Genomic DNA, 11,544 nt, shown 5'->3' with positions numbered 1-11,544 from the left:
TCATCGCCTGCATTGACACTAGAAACCGGCACCATTAATAAATAGACAAACCAAGAGAGGGGGGGGCAGATTGATCATTGTTACTCCAAAAGATATTAGAATATACCATGTAGACTTCAACACAAGGTGACTCCAGGCAGGGAATCAATGTCGCCATATTGACAACATATCAGGACTCCACTGGACTTCTCACTTGACAGTTGCTGGGGTTGGAGTTTGGGAAGAAGAAGAACTTGCACATTTCTTGGGACTGAGGACGGATGCACCTTCCTTAGGGGTGAGGCTGTTTCTGAAAAAAAGTAAGTGTGCTGAGTGAGCTGTAGATTCTGTTACCCGTTTGCTGCCGGTTGGAGCTGCCACCTCACTGTGCTCTTCGCTCAGGAACACCAGGCAGTGACAGAGGGAAAACAAAGCAAAACAAACAACCACTAACCTTCCGAGCGGTTGGGTTATGCACAGAAGGGACACAGTTTCTCACCCCTCACACCGACGAGGACTCAGGACTGCTGGGGAGGAGGCGCTGCCACTGTCCTGTAAACTTGGCAGCAATTGTTCTGGCAATGCTGATTACAGATTATTATTAAACACACAGCCCAGCCAACATAGCTCAGTATCTCTCCCTCTCCCTTTCTCTCTGAAATCAAGAAAAATGTATATTTTAAAAATAGACACTTGGTCTTTTGTCCAACAAGGTAGTGTTAGATAAATAGGTAAATGAAAAGGGTAAAAAATAGATGCTTGGGAAGAGAAGGTGTTTACCATCTAGAACAGCAGTTCTCAACCTGTGGATTGCGACCCTTTTGGGGGTCGAATGACCCTTTCACAGGGGTCGCCTAAAACCATTGGAAAACACATATATAATTACATATTATTTTTGTGATTAATTACTATGCTTTAATTATGTTCAATTTGTAACAATTAAAATACATCCTGCATATCAGATATTTACATTACGATTCATAACAGTAGCAAAATTACAGTTATGAAGTCGCAACAAAAATAATTTTATGGTTGGGGGTCATGACAACATGAGGAACTGTAATAAAGTGTCGCGGCATTAGGAAGGTTAAGAACCACTAATCTAGAAACAAAAGCCCCACTAGCACGGGGTCACATGCTGGTGGGTGTGACTAAATCAACGCTGTGCCACCCATGTTGCCTATTAGCTCTGCCCCTAAGGCACCAGGGACTGGCTCGGGTTGCCTGGTGATGAGCTGGGAAGAAAGCTGCTTCTCTCCCCGCGGGAGGACTAGCCCAGGCTCCCAGCTGCTGGGGGGCGGGCCTCCGAGTGGACACCCACATAGAACATGTTTCTCCTTATTCAAGTCGGCTCCCTGCTTTCTTTCTTTTAAAAATACTTTAAAAATATATATATTTAAAAATATATATTTTATTGATTTTTCTACAGAGAGGAAGGGAGAGGAATAGAGTTAGAAACATCGATGAGAGAGAAACATCCATCAGCTGCCTACTGCACACCCCCTGCCCGCAACCAAGGTACATGCTCGTGCTTATTACACAAACCTCACAGGATGCTGTCAGCCAATTCCTGCGCAAAAACGATCCTCTCCTCCCCTCTTGTGGCCATTCTAGGAATAACACCTTGTGCTGCTGTCCGTGGTGCTGAAACCCCAGCTAATGTCCTGTGAACAGGACCAACAATTCTGGAGGCCGAAATTAAGGAGGTAACCAGTAGCCTGGAGGCGGCCATGATTGGGGCAGTCCTACCCTGCAGGCCGCCATTAATGAGGCAGTCATTCAGTACCGAGAGATGCAGCGCCGGTTGGAGACCATTGGAGCCGCTAGATTCTTCACCAGGGCTCTGGCCCAAATTGGAAAATATATATTTTATTGATTTCAGAAAGGAAGGGAGAGGGAAAAAGAGAGAGGAAAATCAACGATGAGAGAGAGTCATGGATTGGCTCCCTCCTGCAGGCCCCACACTGGGGATCCAGCCCACAACGCGGGCCTGTGCCATGACCCGGAATCGAACCATGACCTTCTTGTTCTTTGGTGGATGCTCAACCACAGAGCCACACCAGACGGGCTCTATGCGGTTGCTTTTGTCTGTAGCCATGCAGTGTGCAATCATGACACTGTTTTCCACAGTTACTTGTGTTCATTTTTATCCTCCTCAATCCCTTCAGCAACAGTATGATGTTAACATACTACAGTCCGGTTCACCTGTTAGTGCTTTCATTGCATTTTGGGTTCCACCACTCCCATGGCCATTCATAGTTTGTTTATTTTGCTGGTACATGAAGCGTTACTATAGCTGTGAGAGTGAGAGTATGTCTGTACAGGAAGGCAGACTCAAAAGTGTGCCTCTCTCCTTCTTCCTGCTACTTTGATCCCCTTCCTCCACGTTCCTGCTCCTTTCAAACCCACCCACCCCAACAGGGAACCGGTCTCTGTCATTGCTTGGGTTTCTCTGTTCTGCACGGGTGAGCAGGGCACATGTGTTCCTACAGCCTCTTTCCCTGCAAGGGCATCACAGTATGGGTGCGGTTTTGCGCTGGCTTTTTCACTTCATCCTATGCCCTAGAAGTCTCCCCTTCTCAGTCCACAGAGATCTTGTTTATTTCTGTAGCATACATCACCCCGTGGCGCAGCTGCACCCGATTATCCAGCCACTCGCACATGCAAATAATAAAGTTCTCTCTGACACTACTCAGCTCCAACCACCGTGCCGTAAGTAACCTTGGTTATGCAGCTCCCAGCTTGTTTGTTGTTTTGTTTTCATATATATTTTTTAATTGTCATTGTTGAAAGTGTCATATGTCCCCTTTTCCCCCACCCAGCCCCTCCAGCCCACTCTGCCGCCTGCCCCAGGCCTTCACCTCCTGCCCCAGGCCCTCACCTCCTGCCCCAGGCCCTCACCTCCTGCCCCAGGCCCTCACCATCCCACTGTCTGTGTCCATGGGTGATGCTCTGCATACAAGGACTTTGGTTGATCACCTCCCACCCACCCACCCACCCTCCCCCACTCCCCTCTGAGATTTGCACACTGTTCCAAGCTTCCCTGTCTCTGGACCCACCCTGTTCATCAGTTCATTAGATTCCATCCATGAATGGCAACTCACAGATATGGTTGTTGAGTTAAATTAAAAGCACGACAATGTTTCCATGCATAGATATCCTTGCCTTTTAGAAAAGTGTCCCAGGTCCACACCAAAAGCCAGGAGAGCACCTGCCGCCTTAAAAAGTCCCCGAGGAGGCTTCTGTCCACAAGGCTCTTCAGCAGCCCATCCTGTGCTGGTAGGACACACCTCCTAGCAGGGCCCTGGGAGGAGCGCGTTTTTTTTAGGAAAAACACCTCGTCCCCAAACTCTGTCCCCCACGAAGCAGCCAGAACACACCCACATATCACCACCCAGAAACAACTAGGGTGCGGAGTGAAGGCAACCAAGTACCAGACTCTTTCCTTTGGGTTTTTCTGCAAAGCACATGGCTGCTCTCAGCACAGCGTTCCCACCCCCCACCCCCGCTTCCTACCCCCGGGCCCTGGGAGACTAAGGCAGAGTGGCGACCGACCAGAAAGTCCTTTTGATCTTAGCAACAGGGCTCGGAATAGCTCAGGACAACAGTGAACCCCCTGCCCCCCCCCAACCGCGTTGAGCCAGCACAGTGATGGCTGCACTCCACAGGGGCTCCGGCCCCACACTGAACAGCTGCGCAGGTAACTGACATTTCAGTTTATTTTCTAAATACATTTAAGCACCGTATTTCAGTTTATGTTTTAAATATATTTTTATTGATTTCAGAGAGGAAGGGAGAGGGAGAGAGAGAGAGACATCAGTGATGAGAGAGAATCATGGACCTGCTGCCTCCTGCATGCCCCCCACTGGGGATGGAGCCCACAACCCGGGCCTGTGACCTGAGCTGGAATCGCACCATGTCCTCCTGGTGCAAAGGTCAACCCTCAACCATGGAGCCATGCAGGCTGGGCTAGGATCCATATGTTAGACCCTGTTCTAGCTCATTACATCCTGATGCCACTGACCTCCGAACCTGTATGATTGTTCGGATCTCCAATCCGAGAAACACTGCCGTGTCGGCCCGGGCTTCCAGGTCAAACAGATGTGAGCTGGGACCCTGGAGGCAACCTTATCGCAGCCTCAGGAGGTGTTCCTGCACCTGCGTGAGCCACGGGTCCTGAGGAAGGAGGGAAGATGGTGCAGAGCAGGGCTTGTTGCATTGACTCAGTAACGAGGCAGGGAGCACACAGGGCAGTTGTGACATCTTGTTGTTGTTGCTAATCCTCACTGGGTGATGTTTTCCCCATTTATTATTTATTTATCCAGTTATTTATTTATTTTAGAGAGAGTGGAGGGGACAGAGAGAGAGAGGCATTGATGCAGGAGAGACACACCCATTGTTTTTCCCCTGCACACGCCCCAACCAGGGCTGGGCATCAAGCCTGCCACTGAGGTATGTGTCCTTGCCCAGAATCACATTCAGTCCATGAGCCAAAGCTATGTCCATGGAGCCACACCAGCTACAGTGGGAAAGGGTGGTTTTTATGAAGGGTGATCACATGGGGCCAGAAGTGGAGATGCTGTGCTAAGGATTCCAGTTGTCAGCAGGCAGCCAGGGCCCAGTGGTCCGCCTGTGGCCACTAGGGTCCTTATCCCTCCATAGCCCACTCTGGAGCCGGGTCAGGCAGGAATCTGTGGATGTGAGGATTCGATGGCTGCTGCCCCATCCCCCCACGGTGCGGTCATATCTGGTGTAAACGTCATTGGGCAGGTCTCACAGGCAAGTCCAGAAATCCACACGCTCACCCCTCAGCCTGTCACCACCTCCCGTGAGCGTGGCAGTCATTTCCCAAGGTGGGTGGGCCCTGGCCAGCAGCTCACCTGGTTAGAGCATTATCAATGGCAAGATTTCACAGCACAAGCCCGGGTGATTTTGACAGTCCATTCATTAAAGCTGGGGACTGAAACGAAGGAAGGACTGTAGAAGAAGCAACAGGAGAGAGCCTAGGACCTCAGTGATGGCAAGCCTTTTGAGCTCAGCGTGTCAGCATTTTGAAAAACCCTAACTTAACTCTAGTGCCGGGTCACATATAGAAGTTTTTTGATATTTGCAACCATAATAAAACAAAGATTTATATTTTGATATTTATTTTATATATTTCAATGCCATTTAACAAAGATAAATCAATAAAAAAAAATGAGTTTGCGAGTCACCTCTGTGGAGGGAGGAGGTAATGGGAAGAGATCAACCAAAGGACTTGTATGCATGCATATAAGCCAAACCAATGGACATGGACAACAGGTGATGAGAGCATGAGTGGACGGGGGGAGGATGGGGTGTAATGGGGAGGAGATGAGGACACATTTGTAGTAACTTAACTAATAAGAATTAAAAAAAAGAAAGAAAGAAAAAGAAAAAAGAATACAAAAACATGAAGATAGTGTAAGCAGCCTCTGGGACAACTTCAAGTATACAAACATTCACTTTATGGGGGTGCCAGAAGAAGAGGGAGAGCAAGCTATGGAAACCTATTTGAAGAAATAATGACAGAAAACTTCCCCTACCTGGTGCAAGAAATAGACTTACAAGTCCAGGAAGCACAGAGACTCCCAAACAAGAGGAATCCAAAGAGTGTTGGGATCCAACCCCTGCAGGTCCAGGGGTTCCCAAAGGTGTTGATGGAGTCGGCGAAGAAGGAATGACACAGAGACAGCGTTCAGTTAATCAGAAGCCTAGTCAGGTTCTCCATCCAGGGTCTCCAGCCAGGGTCTCCAGCCAGGATCTCCAGCCAGGTTCCGTGTTTTATTGTCTTGTTACATCTGTATTTATACCAGCTGATTTTTTTAAAAATATATTTTATTGAATTTTTACAGAGAGGAAAGGAGAGAGATAGAGTTAGAAACATTGATGAGAGAGAAACATCAATCAGATCAGCCGTCTTCTGCACACTCCCCCACTGGGGATGTGCCCGCAACCAAGGTACATGCCCTTGACCAGAATGAAACCTAGGACCCTTGAGTCCACAGGCTGACGCTCTATCCACTGAGTCAAACCAGCCAGGGCTACCAGTTGATTTTAATCCTATCAATTTCTATTCCAAAGGTTAGGGCATTTCTCATCTCCTTTCCAGGGAATAAAGATTATGTAGCTTAAGCATGATTGTTCTTAGATAGAGTCGTTAACTACCCACCTGGCACTTATTTAAAAGGTTTTATTCCCTCCCTTATTTCAGGGCAAAATCCCTATCTGGGGAAACAACCTTTCTCAGAGAGTTGACCTTGGTGAAAACACACAGCCCCAAGAAGGGGAGCAAACATATTAAGAAGAGTATGTCATATACACCAGGTCCCTGCAGTGACTGTGTCAAGCAGCAAGGACGGAGCAGCTTCTGGTAAAAGAGGACCACACCAAGACACATCATAATTAAAATGCCAAGAGCTAAAGACAAAGAGACTTTTTTCTTTTTTTCTGTTGGATATGACCTTTATTGAGCTTATCCACTGGAGTGGAAATAATGTCTGTACAAAACCAAATGTTTGTTCCTATAACTTCTGCATCACAATTAAAATCCAGACAGTTTTTTAAAAGCAGTCAACTCAATCAAAACCACTACTTCAGAATCAAGGTTCTTTGAAGCCAAAGTAACACTTAAATACGGTTACAACTCGAATGCAGAAATGTGGTTGGTTGGAAAGCTAATTAAACTTGCGACTTGCTCAAATAGAATTACACAAAGGCAAACTTGTGTTTTTCACAGAGATACAGTCCGCTGGAATCACCAACACTAGACAGCTGTTAGGGTGTTTAGAGTCCTGAGATAATAAGAAATCCAGGCATCCTTCAGACAGTCTTCTGTTGTCCTTTCTTCCCAATCAGAGATTGGCGGATGTGTGGAATAACACCACCACCAGCAATTGTAGCCTTGATGAGAGAATCCAATTCTTCATCTCCACGAATAGCAAGTTGCAAATGACGAGGGGTAATACGCTTTACCTTTAAGTCTTTTGATGCGTTGCCTGCCAATTCAAGTACCTCTGCCGTGAGGTACTCCAGAATGGCTGCGCTGTACACAGCAGCGGTAGCGCCTACACGTCCATGGCTGGTCGTCCCAGATTTCAGGTGTCGATGGATACTGCCCACCGGAAACAACAAGCCGGCTCTCTGCGAGCGGAAAACCGCCTTTGTCTCGGCCTTTCCGGAGTCTTTCCCAACCTTACCACCAGCCATGTCGATTTCTGCTGAAGCTCAAGCGAGCAGGGCAGAGAAAGGAAGAGCCAGACACCCAGCAAGATCCCAGCACTGACTCACTGGCACCGCCATTCAAACTGCGCGGTCGCCCCCTTTCCCTGCTCCTTTTATAGGGCAGAATGTTGCCTCATCCAAATACTTGGATTGCTCAGTCCCCCAATGGCTGCCGCCCACCCTTGGGGTGCGCGTCCTTGAGGCTTCAGCCAATGAGCAAGCGCAGAGGAGGCTGGAGGGGCGGGCGCTTCACAGCCCAAGCCGCTATTAGGACCTGGGAAAGGAGGGAGGAGAAGGGAGGAGAAGGGAGGGATGGGAACTGGGAGGAGAAGGGCACCAGGGTGGGAGGCAGAAACAGAGCCAAGAGAGACTCTTACAAGCAGCAAGAGAAAAGCAGTCAGTTGCCTACAAGGGAATGCCCACACAACTGTCAGCTGACTTCTCAACTAAAACTTTGCAGGCCAGAAGGGAGTGGCAAGAAATATTCAAAGTGATGAGTAGCAAGAACCTACAACCAAGATTACTCTACCCAGCAAAGCTATCATTTAGAATCAAAGGTTAGATAAAGAGCTTCACAGACAAAAATAAGCTAAGGAGTTCATCACCACCAAACCAGTATTATGTGAAATTTGAAGGGTATTCTTTAAGAAGAGGAAGAAGAAAAAGATAAAAATTATTAACAAAATTTTATCGGAGAGGTGACCTTGGTGAAAACACATAGCGCCAAGAAGGGGAGCAAACATATTAAGAAGAGTATGCCATATACGCCAGGTCCCTTGAAACATATGCTGTGCAGATGTTTCTTCCCTGCAGCGACTGTGTCAAGCAGCAAAAATGGACAAGCTTCTGGCAAATTCTCCCTTTTTTATTTTTTAAATGACAGTGTATTTAAGTCCCACAGTATTGCCTTGAAATCTGTTACAGCAAATCTTTTCCAAGAGTGTCTTGGCCTTTTGCTCTTTCATACCATTGTAGAATTTGGCTTTTCCATGTTCACACACCTGAAGAAAGGGGACCCTTGTATTTCTAAAAGACACTGGAGGAAACATTCTTAGAAACACTGCCCAGTGAAATGTATCTCACCTCCTAGATCAAAGGTAACCATTCACATTCTACTGTCCACTGCCTTCAACCTTATTTTCCTTAACCCAATCTCATAAAAATCAGTTTAAGTATGACCTTGAACTTAGACAGCCCAATCAGTAATCACACATAGTTTATCCATTTTTCACCACAAGTACCCTATAAGTAAGTGATAGCGAACCTTCTGAGCTCAGCATGTAAACATTTTGAAAAACCCTAACTTAACTCTGGTGCCGGGTCACATATAGAAATATTCAATTTTTAAAATATTTGCAACCATAGTAAAAAAGAGATTTATTTTTTTGATATTCATTTTATATATTTAAATGCCATTTAACAAAGAAAAATCAACCAAAAATATGTATAACGTGAACAAAAGCAGAAACAGGTTCATACTTGGTGCACTTCAAGGCCAAGCAAGCACCACTAACTTCATCTGTTAGCCCATTTCTTATGTTCGTTGTAATATTATTTAATGCTGAGAACAAAGTCTCACAAAAATATGTTGATGAAAAAATTCTTAGCAAAGCGATTGCTAGATTTTTTTATTTCGCTAAAAGTGTCAGGCACTCTGTTTGAAGCACTCAAAATTCCTTGTTCATAGTTGCACTCTTCTTCCTTATTCAAACGAATAATGAACCTGCAATCAAAGAATTAGCAGACAAACTTCAGCACCAAAAAAGTCACTAGTTTCTAGTTTTCATACCATTTGATTATCATTGTTTTTATTATTATTTTTTCCTAAATGTACATTGTTTTTCTGTATTTGTTCATTTTATACATATTTTTGGTTGATTTTTCTTTGTTAAATGGCATTTAAATACATAGAATGAATATCAAAAAAATAAATCTTTTTTTTTACTATGGTTGCAAATATATAAAAATGAATATTTCTATATGTGACATGGCACCAGAGTTAAGGTTTTTCAAAATTTTGAAAAGCTGAGCTCAAAAGGTTCACCATCATTGCCTTATAGGGTACTTGTGGTGAAAAATGGATAAACTATGTGTGATTACTGATTGGGCTGTCTAAGTTCAAGGTCATAATTAAACTGATTTTTTATGAGATTGGGTTAAGGAAAATAAGGTTGAAGGCAGTGGACGGTAGAATGTGAATGGTTACCTTTGATCTAGGGGGTGAGATACATTTCACTGGGCAGTGTTTCTAAGAATGTTTCCTCCAGTGTCTTTTAGAAATAACAATGGTCCCCTTTCTTCAAGTGTGTGAACATGAAAAGCCAAATTCTACAATTGTATGAAAGAGCAAAAGGCCAAGTCACTCTTGCAAAAGATTTGCTGTAACAGATTTCAAGGCAATACTGTGGGACTTAAATACACTGTCATTTAAAAAATAAAAAAGGGAGAATTTGCCAGAAGCTTGTCCATTTTTGCTGCTTGACACAGTCGCTGCAGGGAAGAAACATCTGCACAGCATATGTTTCAAGGGACCTGGCGTATATGGCATACTGTTCTTAATATGTTTGCTCCCCTTCTTGGTGCTATCTGTTTTCACCAAGGTCACCTCTCCAAGAAAGGTTGTTTCCCCAGATAGGGATTTTCCCCTGAAGTTAGGGAGGGAAATAGGCAGGTAGTTAATCACTTTAACTAAACAATCACGCTTAAGCTACATAATCTTTACTCCCTGGAATGGAGATAAGAAACCGCCTAACCATTGGAAGAGAAATTGATAGGACTAAAATCAACTGGTATAAATACAGATGTTACAAGACAATCAAACACAGAACTTCGCTGGAGATCCAGGCTAGAGAACCTGGCTGGGCTGCTGATCAACTGAACGCTGTCTCCGTGTCATTCCTTCTTCGCCAACTGCATCCGCACCTTTGGGAACCCCTGGACCTGCTGGGGTTGGACCCCAACAATTGGCGCCCGAACAAGTAACTGGCCTTGTTCTCCACCTTTTGCTTTTGGTTCTTCTGACGCTGCCCGGCTCTCGTCAGCCTCCGGCACGCTTTCTCCTTGAGACCGAGCACCATGCCTCCAATTAAATTGCAGAGTTCTGATGGAGAGATATTTGAAGTTGATGTTGAAATTGCCAAACAATCTGTGACTATCAAGACCATGTTAGAAGATTTGGGAATGGAAGATGAAGGCGATGATGACGCAGTTCCTCTACCAAATGTTAATGCAGCAACATTAAAAAAGGTCATTTCGTGGTGCACCCACCACAAGGATGACCCTCCACCTCCTGAGGATGATGAGAACAAAGAGAAGCGAACAGATGATATTCCTGTTTGGGACCAAGAATTCCTCAAAGTTGACCAAGGGACACTCTTTGAACTAATTCTGGCTGCAAACTATTTAGACATCAAGGGTTTGCTTGACGTGACATGCAAGACTGTTGCCAATATGATCAAGGGGAAAACCCCCGAAGAGATTCGCAAGACCTTCCATATAAAAAATGACTTTACTGAAGAAGAGGAATCCCAGGTACGCATAGAGAACCAGTGGTGTGAAGAGAAGTGAAAAGCTGTGCCCGACACTGTAACCCTGTAGGGATTGTTCCAAATACTAGTTGCACGGCTCTGTTTATAATTGTTAATATTAGGCAAACAGTAAAAAACAAACAAATAGCCGAAACCGGTTTGGCTCAGTGAATAGAGCATCGGCCTGCGGACTGAAGGGTCCCAGGTTCGATTCCGGTCAAGGGCATGTACCTGGGTTGCGGGCATGTCCCCAGTGGGAGATGTGCAGGAGGCAGCTGATCGATGTTTCTCTCTCATCGATGTTTCTAACTCTCTATCTCTCTCCCTTCCTCTCTGTAAAAAATCAATAAAATATATTAGAAAAAAAAACAAAAAAACAAACAAATAAAAATTAAAATGAAAATTGTCTCCTCAGCCATGTCTACTCTGGTGCTTCTGGGTGGATGTTGTCTGATTTCGTCCCTTTTCGGGCCTGGCCCCAGGAGGAGGTGTGTGACCTTTCTCCCTATTAGGCCACCATTTGGCGGGTTGGGGGGGACTTTCTCCACTTTCATTTTTCCGTTTTTAAAATGGTAAACACAACTTCCCACCAGAAATATTGTACAGATAAAGAGAGAAGAATGTTTGTGAACAATGTTGCACACTATTGACACTTACTAACTCCCCCCCGCCCCGGGTTTCAGAGCATGGTTTAATGCATTCATACATCAAAATTATTTTCAGAAACATGGAAAATCCTAAGTCACACTATGGATTTCCTCGCGATCCTTGCTGAAGGCTGGGGCTGTTCCAGATG

The 11,544-nt window shown here is 45.3% G+C and overlaps 2 protein-coding genes across 2 annotated transcripts; one reads left to right on the top strand and one right to left on the bottom strand.

Annotated features, from left to right (window-relative positions):
* Positions 1–6,649: 6,649 nt before the first annotated feature.
* On the bottom strand, positions 6,650–7,324 carry LOC132213010 (histone H2A.Z-like). Its single transcript, XM_059658966.1, has one exon. The coding sequence runs from the start codon at positions 7,204–7,206 to the stop codon at positions 6,820–6,822; it is 387 nt and encodes a 128-aa protein (XP_059514949.1). The 5' UTR covers positions 7,207–7,324; the 3' UTR covers positions 6,650–6,819.
* A 2,934-nt stretch (positions 7,325–10,258) lies between these two features.
* On the top strand, positions 10,259–10,870 carry LOC132213007 (S-phase kinase-associated protein 1-like). The gene has a single exon (XM_059658962.1). The coding sequence runs from the start codon at positions 10,297–10,299 to the stop codon at positions 10,786–10,788; it is 492 nt and encodes a 163-aa protein (XP_059514945.1). The 5' UTR covers positions 10,259–10,296; the 3' UTR covers positions 10,789–10,870.
* Positions 10,871–11,544: the final 674 nt, after the last annotated feature.

The sequence above is a fragment of the Myotis daubentonii genome, chromosome 12 (genome assembly GCF_963259705.1).
Source record: "Myotis daubentonii chromosome 12, mMyoDau2.1, whole genome shotgun sequence".
Taxonomy (NCBI): Eukaryota; Metazoa; Chordata; class Mammalia; order Chiroptera; family Vespertilionidae; genus Myotis; species Myotis daubentonii.
This window is presented reverse-complemented; position numbering and strand designations above follow the sequence as displayed.